Source organism: Nestor notabilis, unplaced genomic scaffold (assembly GCF_000696875.1).
Source record: "Nestor notabilis isolate BGI_N333 unplaced genomic scaffold, ASM69687v1 scaffold2208, whole genome shotgun sequence".
Taxonomy (NCBI): Eukaryota; Metazoa; Chordata; class Aves; order Psittaciformes; family Psittacidae; genus Nestor; species Nestor notabilis.
Window position 1 is genome coordinate 124,525 of NW_009938520.1, and position 13,338 is coordinate 137,862.

The window sequence follows — 13,338 nt, forward strand, 5'->3', positions numbered from 1 at the left end:
AAATGATTTTCAAAACAGAAAATAGCAGAGCATAAAAGATAGGAAGAGATGAAATCTACAAATAAGAAATTTTATTTCCTTTTAATAAGGTTGTAAGAAATACATGTTTTGTCTTTATTCTGGGGGGGTGGGGGGAGGGGGGGAAGAGAGATCAGTAACTTGTTATATTGTTGTATCTAAGGTGTAGAATATTTGGTCACTTATTACATAGAGTTAAAGCTGACATGATGTTTTTTCTAAGTCAGTTGCAGAATTGCAATTATTCCTCCTTCAACAAAAATCTGCAACTGCAGCATTTCCTTTCAGTTTGCGATGTTAATAAAATAAAGGTACACTTTCTATCTTGAAGCACTGAAGCCAGGTCCTCAATTATAATGAGTGATTGCTTTTCAGTTGTTCTGTTTGTTGGGTTTTTTTTCACAGGTGCCTTTAGAAGTTTTGCTCCACAACAGGAAATCTGAAAAAATGGGATTTTTACGTCTCTCCAGGTACACTCACTTGGCACTCATAATGCTCCATCTAGCTAGCACACTCCCTCAGGGAACAATAAAAGGCGTTATTTTAGAGGAACCTTTAAAGAGTTACTGTGCACACAAAAACCCGCTGTCTTGGCTGGGTTGCTCTAGGACCCAGAGTGACTGGGATTGACAGAAATCTGCACCTGAATGAATTTCCCCTTATACCTTATAAGGAGCCTGGGAAAACAAGGAAGTGATAACCCTGTTCATGTTACTTTACGCACAGCTTGCCTCTTTACCTGCCCAGGTAGTCCTTGTTTTCAGTTTTATTCGTACTCTGTGCTGGTAGGGTTGAAGTTTCCTTGCAATCCGGTGTAGGTGACACCTGAAAACATACCATCCAGGACTGTGATTTTTACGACATTCTACCTTTCCGCGGATGATAATTAACACGCTAATACTTTTTTGTCACGCAGCCAGCACTGAAAACGAATGGGGATTGAATTGCTTTGCCTCTGTTTCCTATTTCTGCACAGAAATAACTATGTGCAAGGTAAGGCTCAGTGGTAGAGAAATCCATTTCAAAACCATTTTTGCATGTTTCTTTCTTGAATTTGACACAAAATTGCTTTCTGTCATCAATATTTAATCATTCCTTTCTGTTTAATGACTTTTTGCTTGTTTGTTTGACAGACTGCTGTAGGGCTGCCCTGCAAATTCACCTGAGATTTATGTGGTCATTACGTAGCATGACATGTATGAAAGAGATGGGCATTTGAGCAATTTTGCTTATATTAATCACGGCTTGATTTGCTGAGAAACTTGATACTATGTATGTGACTGAGTGTTTCACTGGTACTTGTGTGATAAATTAAAATCATATCAAGTATCTACAGGCCTGAGTGAAGCAATTTTAAGCATATAGAGTGAACATAAATCTGTTCTTCTAGTATCCCTGGTTATGTTGGAAATGTCTTACCTACACCATAGCAGAAACACATGTAACACTATCAGGTGCACTGGAGAAAACAAGTAACATTTTCTCAGTGAATGATATCCATAAAGCATGCAAAAGTAAGTATGTCAATTGCCAGCAATTTTGTGATTTTAATTTTAATTAGAAAATTAATCTTCTACCAATAGAAATATCTTTATGAAGGAATTTTATCAGTAATCCTAAATATGGCTAAAAGTGTGCATTTTTCACCTCTCACATTCTCTAAAAGCCAACATTCTTCATAAATTGAATTGTTAAACACATTATTAATATTTTTCTTTATCTTCTTGGATTTAAATTTAGGGACCTGTTCTCAGGAAAGCCCAGTGACTTGTGAAGATTGTTTGCTTTCTGGACCACACTGTGCTTGGTGTTCTCAAGAGGTAGAGTAAATGATACAAAAAAATTTCAAAGTAAGACTTGAAGTGGTTGTACTAGCTCTGAATGATGAAGTATTGACTTAGTTGGGTCAGTCTGTGGTTTTGTAATGCCTGTAGTGCTTAGTGAAGCCTTCCTGGGAATCAAAAGTGGAATTTGATCTAGCCTTTACCGTCTATTATTCGCGGCTTTGGTGTTCTGTTTTTGGTTTGTTTTGTTTTTTAAAGACAACCTTCCACATCTAAGGCAGAAATAAAAGTGCTAGTAGAGGGGCTCAGTTCATCAGCCTCAAGGCTGACTCACCTATGGTGCTGATGATGAAGAACCAGACACCAAGTCAGACTGCATTTTATACACTACATGCCAAGCCAGACACTGTAAACAGAGAGTGCTCCACTCAGTTTGCATATACAAACGACTAATCTGTGATTGATTTTAAGTATGATGATAGTGTCAGTTTTATAACTCGTATGATATAGTCGTATGTATTTTGGTTAAAACATTTGGCTTAAAAAAAAAATAATCTGGATTTTTCCCTATGTATCTGTTGTAGCCTTGCTGTGTAACCCCATACAAGCCACTTAACATCTCTGCTTTTAAAACTTTCACCTGTAAATGATGCTAAATAATATGTCCCTACTTCACAGTAAATATTCTAGGACTTAGATCATTAATGTTAGCAAGATATCAGCTATCACAATTAAAAACTTGCCAGAAATAATAGAGAAATAAAGTCTTTTTCATTATAGTTTCTGATTTACACCTTTGCTTTTCAATGTATTTCTTGGTTTTTTGAATAGCAAAATTATAGCTAGGATGAGACTAACATACTGCTTCATGAAGTAGCTGACAAAGACCAAACAGTGCTTTTTTAAAAGAAATAAGTTTTCTAAAAATAATATAGCAGTTTGCAAAAAATAAAATAAAAATAAAAATGTCCCCATGAAGAAAACCCAAGCCACATTAGTGTGTTTGCAGTAGTTTTTATGTTTGTACTTAACAACCAAAACTGAAATGAAATTTGATCACAGAACTTTGACTACTGCCATGGATTTTCAGAAAACAAAAATGAAACACAATTCAATGATAAAAAAAAAAAGTGGAACTATTGAAAACTTCAGAGTAGTGAACATGATTTTTTTTTAATTTGTTCATAGGCTCATTCACTTGTTTGCTAGAGAACAACACATCAAGAGTGCCGAAGACATAGGAGCTTTAGTGTCAGAGTAAACACAAGTGTCTCCAAAGAAACCACTGTTTTCTGTAGGATAAAAACACACCTTGTAATTGTATTTGAAATATGAGTTTGCTTTTTCACACGTTTTGAAAAGTTTCAAAACATGTAACTAAAGGAAATTATATGGATCTCCCTGTGAAAGTTTTATAATGGTACATGACTTTTATGCGCATTGTATTCAAAAAGTATTTGGTGAGATTGAACCACTTTTCAAATCAAGTGTCGCAACATTGCTTCCCATAAAGTGAACCAGATCCCTGATAATTTTCAGGCATGAAGGGTGACATTTTGGTGGACATTTTGGGTCCCGGTTCTGGTTTTAATAGGTTCTAAGTAAATTTGTTTTGCTTTGGATGGAAAGTTTTTCAGTGACTGAATTTAGGAATATTTGTGGCTTAATGGCTGAACTCTGGATTCTCACGCAAATCCAGGAGAAAAGAGCAGCCCCATGTATGGGCTCATGGCCAACATCCAGCAATTGAATGTTTTGGTGCTGTTTCTGCTGGGCATTGCCCAGATTTTGGTCAAAAGGTCTTGCAGGCCAGAGCAGCATCCAATTCAGGAGGCAGCTGACTGATTTTGAAGATCTAAACTCTAGACATAGCTCTAGGAATTGTTAATAAGGCACAGAATCCTCTTTGTAACCATTAACTTTGCTACGTGGGATAGTACCTACCCTGCAGCAGTGTTGTGGAAAGGAATGCATATCAAGTGCTTTGAAATGAGTAATGAAAATAAACTGAAAACTATCTAACCCATATTGATAGGCTTGTGATTTCCTCCAGATGAGAGAAGGTCAAGTAGGATGCTGGGCCAAACGTAACCAGATAGACATGGGCATGCCAGCAGCCCTGCTGATGCTGGGGAGTGAAGGAAGGAGGCCCTGGGGCTTGCTGGGCACCAAGCACAGTAACAAGGACTTGCTACCTGTTTCAGTGAACATGCTAAATGAGTGTTGAGGAGAATGAGTAGGTCAAAATAAAAGCAGCAAACACTGGGTACCCCATGGTTTGCAACAAAATTTGTAGGAGTCTTACATTCAAGACCTCTTCTGCTATTAAATGTTGCTGTTCCATCAGCAATTGACAACTGTTCAGGAAAGGCCAATGAATTTGCGACATGATCCAATCATAGAAAAACAGGGACTTACACAGGCTTTGTGTTACCATTCCTAGTACTGTAAGAAGCCAAATGCAGTGAGTGGCACAATTCCCAGTCCCCAACAATAGAGCAGTTTCTCCCAGGATACAAAATTGGTGTAAGTTACATTAATTATACACCTGTGTGACATGATCTATGAAGGTCAAATTTAGATTTCTGTGCCACCTAGATTTCTTTCTGCACTAGTTTGCACTAACTTGCACCTTTGTTTCTGTTCCCTGCATTTGACTGACCTTTCATCAGCCAGGTGCTTGTGGCTGGTCAGCAAATAAGTTTAATTCATCCCTTCCTTCTCCTGTTTGCTTTAGAATTACACAGACTCGGTTGGAACTCACGGGAGGTGCGATACCCCAGAAAACCTTTTGTCAAAAGGATGCCAGTTGAATATGATTGAATTTCCTTTTTCAGAAGTAGAAATTCACAGAAACAAGCCCCTAACTGTAGCATCCCAGAAGAGGAATTCTGATGTTACACAGATTTCTCCTCAAAAATTAACTCTCAGGCTGCGACCAGGTAAGTCACTCGGATCACGGATGTGGGATTTAAATTTTTATACATTGAGGCTTATCAGAGTGAACAGTCTTAAAAAAAAAAAAAAGAAAATCTTGATAGAATAGAGATAAAAACCCTGTACTGAATCCAAAATTATCTATCGACTCATCAGATGAAAACCAGGTTTGACTGAGTTCAAAACACTTTTAGAATTGCTGGGTACATCATAAACCTAAGGATATATTTTTTTAGTTCTTCTATTGAGGTTGCAGGGAGAGAATGGAAACCACCACACACCTCTCCAACCCTGTGACTCTACCCTGCAGGTCTGGCAAACAGCATACCTCAGGGGCAGCATAGAATCTTGTTCTGAGGATTTACAAGGTACTAGTGACATTTATGGAAACACTCCAGACTTACTTTGGGGTCCTTGAGACATGACTTGGAATAAAGAAATATAGGAGGCACCCAGTTAGGTTGTATCATAGTGTTGGAACTGAGGGTAAAATCTGTGTGTACACTCTGGTTTTGTTTGAGTATCTAAAGTACATGGTATGTCCCATAAGTTCTACCTTTAGTTTTAAATAGCTTCATAACTAATTTTCTAAAGCTGCATACTGCTGAAGTAATGTTCTCCTATTTTTTCAAACAGAACAATCAGTTGTAAATCTATGCTTATGGCTTTACTGAAGAACAGTTTAGGAAAAAAACCACTAGAACTGCTTTTCATATTTTAGATCCTCATTTGAGATTTTTGTTGACAGAGCATTTTTAAGGTTATTTTATTAATTCTGCTGGTGATTTAAAATATTAGATGATTTTCACCATACATACATTAATGAAAAAATTGGCATTGCTCATAACTTCTGTGTAGAAGCGCTAACGTGTATCTCACTTTCTTACAACCTTAATAGGACATGAAGAAACAATACAGATCAAGGTTCGGCAAACTGAAGATTACCCAATTGATCTATATTACCTCATGGATCTTTCAGCCTCCATGGATGATGATCTGAATACAATTAAAGAATTGGGCTCAACTCTTTCTAAAGAAATGTCAAAACTGACAAGCAACTTCAGACTGGGGTTTGGATCTTTTGTTGAAAAACCAGTTTCACCATTTATCAAAACTACAGCTGCAGAAATAAGCAACCCTTGCAGGTAGGCAGCGAAAATACCCGTATCCATTTGCATGACAACATTAAGTCATAATATTAATCTTCAGGATAAAATTCAAGTCAATTCCAGGAACCTCTGGAACCTCTTCCAGCTGTAAATGAATCAGTTTGGGAAACAAGATTGGGTTTTATTAGTTTCACACTCTGCTCATTATTCTGAGTCTTACATTATTTGGAGAGAGGTATCTGGGAATGATTCTGCTTTTTATCTTTTGCTGCTAGTTATAAATGTCCTTAACAGGTTAACACACAGGCATGCAGCATAATCATGTATTTTTATTTAATTTGCTAGAATATGTACATATAGATAAGAATTTTATGACGTTGCTATACTAAGCAGGTGCAAGCTCAAACCCAATATAGAATAGCAGTTTGTTTTACCCACTAATGTTGTTTTCCTGCTTTTTTTCCCTTTAAGTGCTAGCAGTATTCCCTAAACTGAGGCTGCCCTAACCCTTTTTTAATTTACATGGAGGAGAAGCTGTGCTCTGCAGCCCAAAGCAGGACTGCAGCAGCTTGGTGGTGCTCTCTAAATGTCATTAGGAGACTAAAGATCCTAATGTGCTTCTGAGTATTAAAACAAGGCACAGCAGGGAGCATGGCAAAAACTGCATGTGCTTAACTGTCTGAATTACTCTGATCTCAGAGGCATTTCCCAGGCTTTATGCAGACCTCTTTGTATTGCCCACCACACTGGATGCTCTTTGATCTTATGTTTTTCACTAGATCTGTCTCAGACACAGAAGATTCATGACCAAAACCTAATCCAGACAGGCCTGTGAAGTAGCCACTGAAGTGATTTTTCACTCTGTATTATCCATAAGCTGTCTCACTTATCTTGTAGAAGTGTACCCTACGAGTGCTTACCCACCTTTGGATACAAACATGTTTTGCCGCTAACAAATGATGCTGAAAAATTCAATGAAATTGTGAAAAGACAGCGAATCTCTGCTAATATAGACACTCCAGAGGGAGGTTTCGATGCAATTATGCAGGCAGCTGTTTGCAAGGTAATTGAAACTTCTCATGTATTTTATTAATTATGCTGTATATTTCCACTTCTAGTATCATATTTCAAAGCAGCAGATCATTATTTCTCAGGATTTTGTTTTAATGCAGTCCAAGATCTGTGCGGAAATACTTTTGACTGTATCAAGTAAAACATGTGTATTGCAATATTTAGTGTTTCTTTAGAGTTTCCAGGGATTAAAAAACCAAAACAACTGTGTAATTACTGGGTCCATTTTCTTGGTTGTTTTTTTCTTTAAATATTTTTGATTAGCTATGTTTAGAGTGGTAAGCAGATTGACATGAACATGGCCAGCCCAAGTTACTAAACACAGGAATGGGGAGGCAAAAAGTTAACCAAAGACAATGGAATGAACATCATCTCTTAACAAATATTGTGATGATTTTGACGCTCCCTTGAAAGTTATTCTCTTTTTTTATTTTGAGGTGTTGTTCTCCAAATTTTTTTGCTGCTTTTTTTATACTGTGAGTGCAATACAGCCTGCTAAACTAATGCATTTTAAATGACAGGAAAAAATTGGATGGAGGAATGATTCTCTACATTTGCTGGTGTTTGTGAGTGATGCTGATTCCCATTTTGGGATGGACAGCAAACTGGCAGGGATTGTTATTCCTAATGATGGGAACTGTCATTTGGACCACAATAATGAATACTCCATGTCAACTGTTCTGGTAATTTACTATGAATTTTATACAACTCTCACTTTCTGGAAATGAAAGTATACCTTTACCACTGAAACATGTCAAAGCTGGGGAATCCAGATACTGCATGTAATCTATTTTATTTGTAATTACAGATTTTGGTAAAAAGCATGTTTGTGTGGAGTTAGGATAGACTACAACTAGGAAAAAAGGAAGCACAAATCTAATTCCTGTTAACCTGGAAAACACATGGAACGGGACTTACTAGTATTTCCTTCTGCAGAGAAGGCAAAATTTACATTAATCTTTTTCCCTGTAAGGGTGTGGTTTCAGGAGTTCAGGAACTTGTAGGACACTGTGTAGGAGAATTTACCAGCTTAAGATTCAGTATTCAAAAATACTGAATATATACATTATGGCATCCAGTGTAGGACAAATATCCAGTTGCTCTGGTGCAGTGTTATTCTTTGGATTATATATATATCACTGATGTTACTGAGCCAAGTGTCAATATTGAGGTTGACACTGTACTTTTCTCAGAGGGGTTTCCTTAAAAAGAATGCAAGGAAATTATATACGCTATCTTTTATTTTGTATACTTGTAGTGCCTAATTATAGTTTATAGTATACAGAGAATGCAGTGTTAATCATGATTATTTGAATGTGTGTTTCATGGGTGGTAATTAGCAACTGGGCGCACATGAAAAATGGATTAATGTGGCTCTCTTCTGTTTGTTTGCAGGAGTATCCCACAATTGGACAATTAATTGACAAACTTGTACAAAACAATGTTCTATTAATTTTTGCTGTAACAAATGAGCAAGTTCACACATATGAGGTGAGCAAATGAAAATATTCAGTTCATCAGTACTTGTTTTAAAGTTCACCCTTTTTCACAGCTGATACAATAATTCTAGTGCTAAGGACTGAATTCTGCAAGACATTTATGTAATAAAGATAGCAAGGAAGTTATATATGAGAAGAAGACTCTTTTACTTAGGAACTGCTTCTTTGTGTATTGAATTTGATGTTCTCAAGTAACTCTTACACTGGATTTCAACTTGAATCACACTAATTTTTTAAGTCAAGGATTGTCGAAGTAGGCAATGCTAAACTATTCTGTGTAATCATTCTGATTAGCCTTTTGCATTTTATAAGGCTGAAGGACAGTTGAGCCTTTTTCCACTTTTATAAGACACAAATGCACTCTGAAAAATACAGTTGTCTCAAGCTCAACTCTAAGACTGTGGTGGGTTTTTTTTCTGCTGACCTGAGTTTTATTCATTCTCCTTTGTTTCTGTGTCTCTTTCCAATGAGACAAATAGGAAACTAGTGGCAAGATTAAAAATACCGAACATGATGGACAAAGTCCTCTTCCCTCATGTATTGTTGCTCATGTCTAATGAGGGGAAACACTTCATTACAGGAATTTTTGACATTAGGACTAGCAGAATCCTGTTCTGTGAATTAATCTTCTGTTCTGTGAAGTCATGTCATGGGAAAAGGGAGCCAGGAGAGAAGGGAGAGCAGAGCAGCAGTGCTCACAAATATGCAAAAGCCTTACTTTTAATAAATGTAATATCATTCATACCTGCAGCTCCATTAGTCACCTGTGCAGGCACCTGTTTTCAGCCTTTACAGATATAAACCTTCCTGAAGCCCCATGCTTCTTTTGGCCTGTTTGGATATTCGAGCTGTGAGCTGAGGCAAAGCCACAAACAGACACTTGACTGCTTTTTGCAGTGAATATGAGCAAGAGCTCTCTAAGATAAAATAAGAAGGATATTGGCCATTCTTATTTCCTTTTCTGTCCAGTCCTGCTGCTGGGAAGAAAACTTCACATGCAAAAAGAAATTTTAGATAAGAATTCAGTGAGGATAAAAAGGGGGTTTGGAGCCTAAGCTTGGCTGCCTGGGCACAAGCTGCTGTGTGAAAGGGGACAAGAGAAATTGTGCCTCCAAATTTATTCAGGTTGGTTGAGAGGGAGTCAGTAAGGGCGATCCTGCTGATGCAGTAAGCTTAACTTTCCAAAAGAAAAACCTTCACTCAACATTCCTCACTAAAGGCCAGAAGTAAAGGAATGAGAAGAAAAGTGCTCCTCTGGTGTGATAGCCCCATGGGAAACAGAAAAGCTAGGGGAAAGGTTCTGTGTTACAGCAGAGAGAGCAGATGAGTCCTTGAGGTACTCACCAGTATGATCATTTTCTCTATCTGTCCTCTCTGTAACCCAGGGAAGACCCCCCAGTGCTTCTGCAACTGATTCCATCTGTAGAGTCACCTTGGGTAAGACTAATGCTCCAGGTGTTTGAAAAAAGTTACAAGAGTCACATCTTTGATAAACTGATTCTCAGATTACACACTTGACAAGGGAGGAAACAATCTGCATCTTGGAGCACTGACTGCCTGGCTTGTTTAAAGACTGTGTTGAATGCTGAGCTGAAGCATGAAAATGTAGATCAGCTATATAGAAGTCAATCACTTAAAAATGCTGAGGGATTCTAAAGTCATAGCATAGATTAGATAAAATTTGCACATTAAAAAACTTCCCTAAATCTCATTCTTGCATAACAATTTCCTAGTAGGGGCTCAATTAATGACAAGTGAACCAGTTTTCCTGATTTTAATAGGAGCTGCATGAATAAGGCCTGTTCTAGGAGGCAGTTTGGAACTCTCTCTTAGATTTACAGAGCCTTGTTTAGTTCAAAGAAACTTTTCTCCTGCTGATGGCATTATATTTTCCCTTGGGAATTGGTGGCAGTCACCTTCAGAGTTGGCCAACAGTGTTCTTATCAGGGAGATTCTATTTCAGTATCCCTGTGTCAGTGTTATACCAGTATCAAAGTTATCAAGTGGCACCCTTTGTTCACTGAGAACACTAAACAAAGTTTTATAGCTAAAAAAAATGCAAGCCATTGTTAACCCAACTGGGGAATGGTTTGTTCTTGTTACTTTCTTTGTTAGGGGAAAGAAAGTGCAACTATCTTCTATCTTGTAGGGTATATAGTAATCTCACTCAATATATTCTATCTGCTGCTTTCATCTTTTAATACTGCTTTCTGTCACTTATTTGAATAGCTATTGCTGTTATGGTCTGCTTTCTGTCCTGGAGGTGATGCAGAAAATCCGTCATAGCAAGTACAAAAATCATGTATGTCTCACAGTGCAGATTTTCCACACTACAGTATACTTCCAAGGGTATATGTCGGACCTGGAAACAGAATAATAGTGTCATGTATTCATCTGTATGGTTCAAATTTGTAATATAAATACAAATAGCCAGGTATTCATGCTTAGGAATGTAAAAAGAAGAAAGCAAGACAATGAGAGTTATTCTTGTGTTATGACAACTGCTGAGGTAGCCTGGAAGAGCTGGGAGAGAACTCTAAACTGGCATTTAGGCACCACAATTAAACCACTCTTGTCTTTGTGTTTTGTATCTTTTCAAACACATCAGTGATGGAGATTCTGCATCCTCTCTCAGAAAACCCTCCCAGACATAATTATCCTTTAAGGCGGGAAGCCTCTCCTCAAATATTTCAAATCTACTTGAACTGACCATTGCTATTGATAATTCAGTTCTTAGGGACAAACGTACGTTAAAATGACTGTGAGGACTTAGAAAGCACCTCTTGAAATAGACTTGATGGATTCCATTAGTCTTAAGTGCAATGTTCAGATTGTCACATATACATTTCACATTTCTAGCCTTGTATAATCCCCAACAATTTAGCCCAAAATAAATGAGTCATCGAATATTCTTGATTCTCTTCAACTGAATTTTCAGTTTATCCACTTACATGTATCTGTATTATTATCTAACACAGAAATATTAGTGATTGCACAAGCACAGAATATGTATGCTTGTAACATAGCTGGTGTTGGTTTCTATCCAGCTATGCAACCAAACAGCTACTGCACAGCAATCTAGCTGCTATTATTGTTGATATTTGTTTTCAAGCAGAATTATTTAAAAATTTATTCAAACTTAGATAAAGGAAAAGACTCCCTCTTTAGTCCTGACTAAGCAGCACTTCTCTTTAAAGAGAAATTGCTCTTTTTTGGACAAATGATTTCTTTTTATATCACAGGAGAATACATCTTGAAAATTAGGTTTTCAGTTTGCTTCTCACTGCTGAAAATTGAACTAAAAATACTCCAGTCTCCACACTTGTACAGAATATAAAATATTTTTTATAAATTTGGCATGGCACTCTATGATTAAAATTCTTAGATATGACCCCACTGAACTCAAATATATAATTGTCAAAGTTCAGTAACATGAATCAGAGTATCTACAAAATGGCAGTTCACCTTTTAATGAATATTTGTTAAAAGACTAAATTCCGTTACCTCTTTTGGATGTTTTACAACAGTAACACTCCAAAAACATCAGTCTGCCTCTCCTTGTTAATGGTTAAACAGAAGTATTTGCTAAAAGGTAAGGTTTAACCAGTGGAGATACACACTTACACTGGGCTTGCAGCATCATCCTTGTATCACCGTGCAGAAAATTTTTGTTCAAAAAGGGAAGATCAAGTGAAGACTTCAGAACAGTATATCGCTGCTGCTTGGTTTCCCTGCCACAGATTAAATGGTCCTATACTTTATATTCCAGGTTTATCATCTTTTCTTTAATTATCTTCCAAAAAGTCCACGTGTACAAAATGAAGTGTTTCAATATTCTAAGAATTCTTGAGAGAGCACTAATGACAGGAGGAGCCAGGAGTATAAAGTCACAAGCTTTAACATAAAATGCAGTTAAATCCCACTGATTTACAATAGCACTTTAGAAATCTAATGAGTTACAAGTATTCCTTATATAATATATAAAGTAATCACAGGGATTTTGGAGATGTGAAGTATAAAAGAGGTATCAGGGTAACAAATTACCCGTGTTTATTAATAGATCTCTGGAATTTTTTTTATTAAAATAACAGCATTGATATGATAAATTGCAAAAGAAAATAAATATTACAGTGTGTTTCTTTAATGGTGAACACTTATTATTTTCCAAAGGCATGGGTACAAGCAAGAGAAATTCAGGTAGTTAACAATCAGGCAATATAAATTTTAATTAAACATATTTAAAATCTAGCTGTCATGTTAGAGTCACAATGCAATTTAATGTAAAAAGAAAAAATAACTTATCACTGAAATAAATCATTAAATTGGCACTACATTATTAAAACAAAGTTAGCATACAATTAATCATAACCACAGACCACTGGGATACATGTGGAGTGTGCATCAAATACAAATGAGCAACAGTTTTTAAACAGTCTCTGTTGTAAGTTTTGTCAGCTCTTAGTTTAAACTTAACTTCTGTACTTTCACTAGTCAGAATCCAAGATTTTCAGTTGCTTGTAAAGATAAAAAAGTGACTGCAATTATAGAACGGAGGGTGCAAGACTTTTGAATGGTACAGCAACAGTAGAGCAGCTGAATCTGGTTTTGGTTATTTTTATTAGACAAAAACATAACTGTTGATAGAATATATCTTCTTTCTAAATTTGGAAAATCAGAGCTGAAAACTACTAGAGTACCAAACCTCCAAGCACACCAAGGTGATTTAGCAGTATATGTCCCATTAATTTTCAGTGAAATCATAACTTCTCCGTAGGACTTTTTCGATAGGATGTGTGTTACTGAGTCCGCAAGGGTCCTTGAAAACATCAAAAACTTCACTATTGTTTATTTTAGTTGGCTTCGGTATATTTTGTTCTTTGGTTTTGTTTTATTTTTTCAGACAGTAGCTTCTTGTCACCT

The 13,338-nt window shown here is 36.7% G+C and overlaps 1 protein-coding gene across 1 annotated transcript in view; it reads left to right on the forward strand.

Moving 5' to 3' along the window:
- Positions 1–823: 823 nt before the first annotated feature.
- The window catches only part of ITGB6 (integrin, beta 6), a 29,677-nt gene continuing 17,162 nt past the window's right edge, over positions 824–13,338 (forward strand). The window contains exons 1-7 of the mRNA XM_010019340.1: positions 824–1,011; positions 1,759–1,838; positions 4,540–4,744; positions 5,638–5,884; positions 6,746–6,911; positions 7,441–7,602; positions 8,315–8,410. Of these exons, the coding sequence (XP_010017642.1) occupies positions 951–1,011; positions 1,759–1,838; positions 4,540–4,744; positions 5,638–5,884; positions 6,746–6,911; positions 7,441–7,602; positions 8,315–8,410 (1,017 nt within the window). The 5' untranslated portion in view covers positions 824–950. The remainder of the gene's footprint in view (positions 1,012–1,758; positions 1,839–4,539; positions 4,745–5,637; positions 5,885–6,745; positions 6,912–7,440; positions 7,603–8,314; positions 8,411–13,338) is intronic.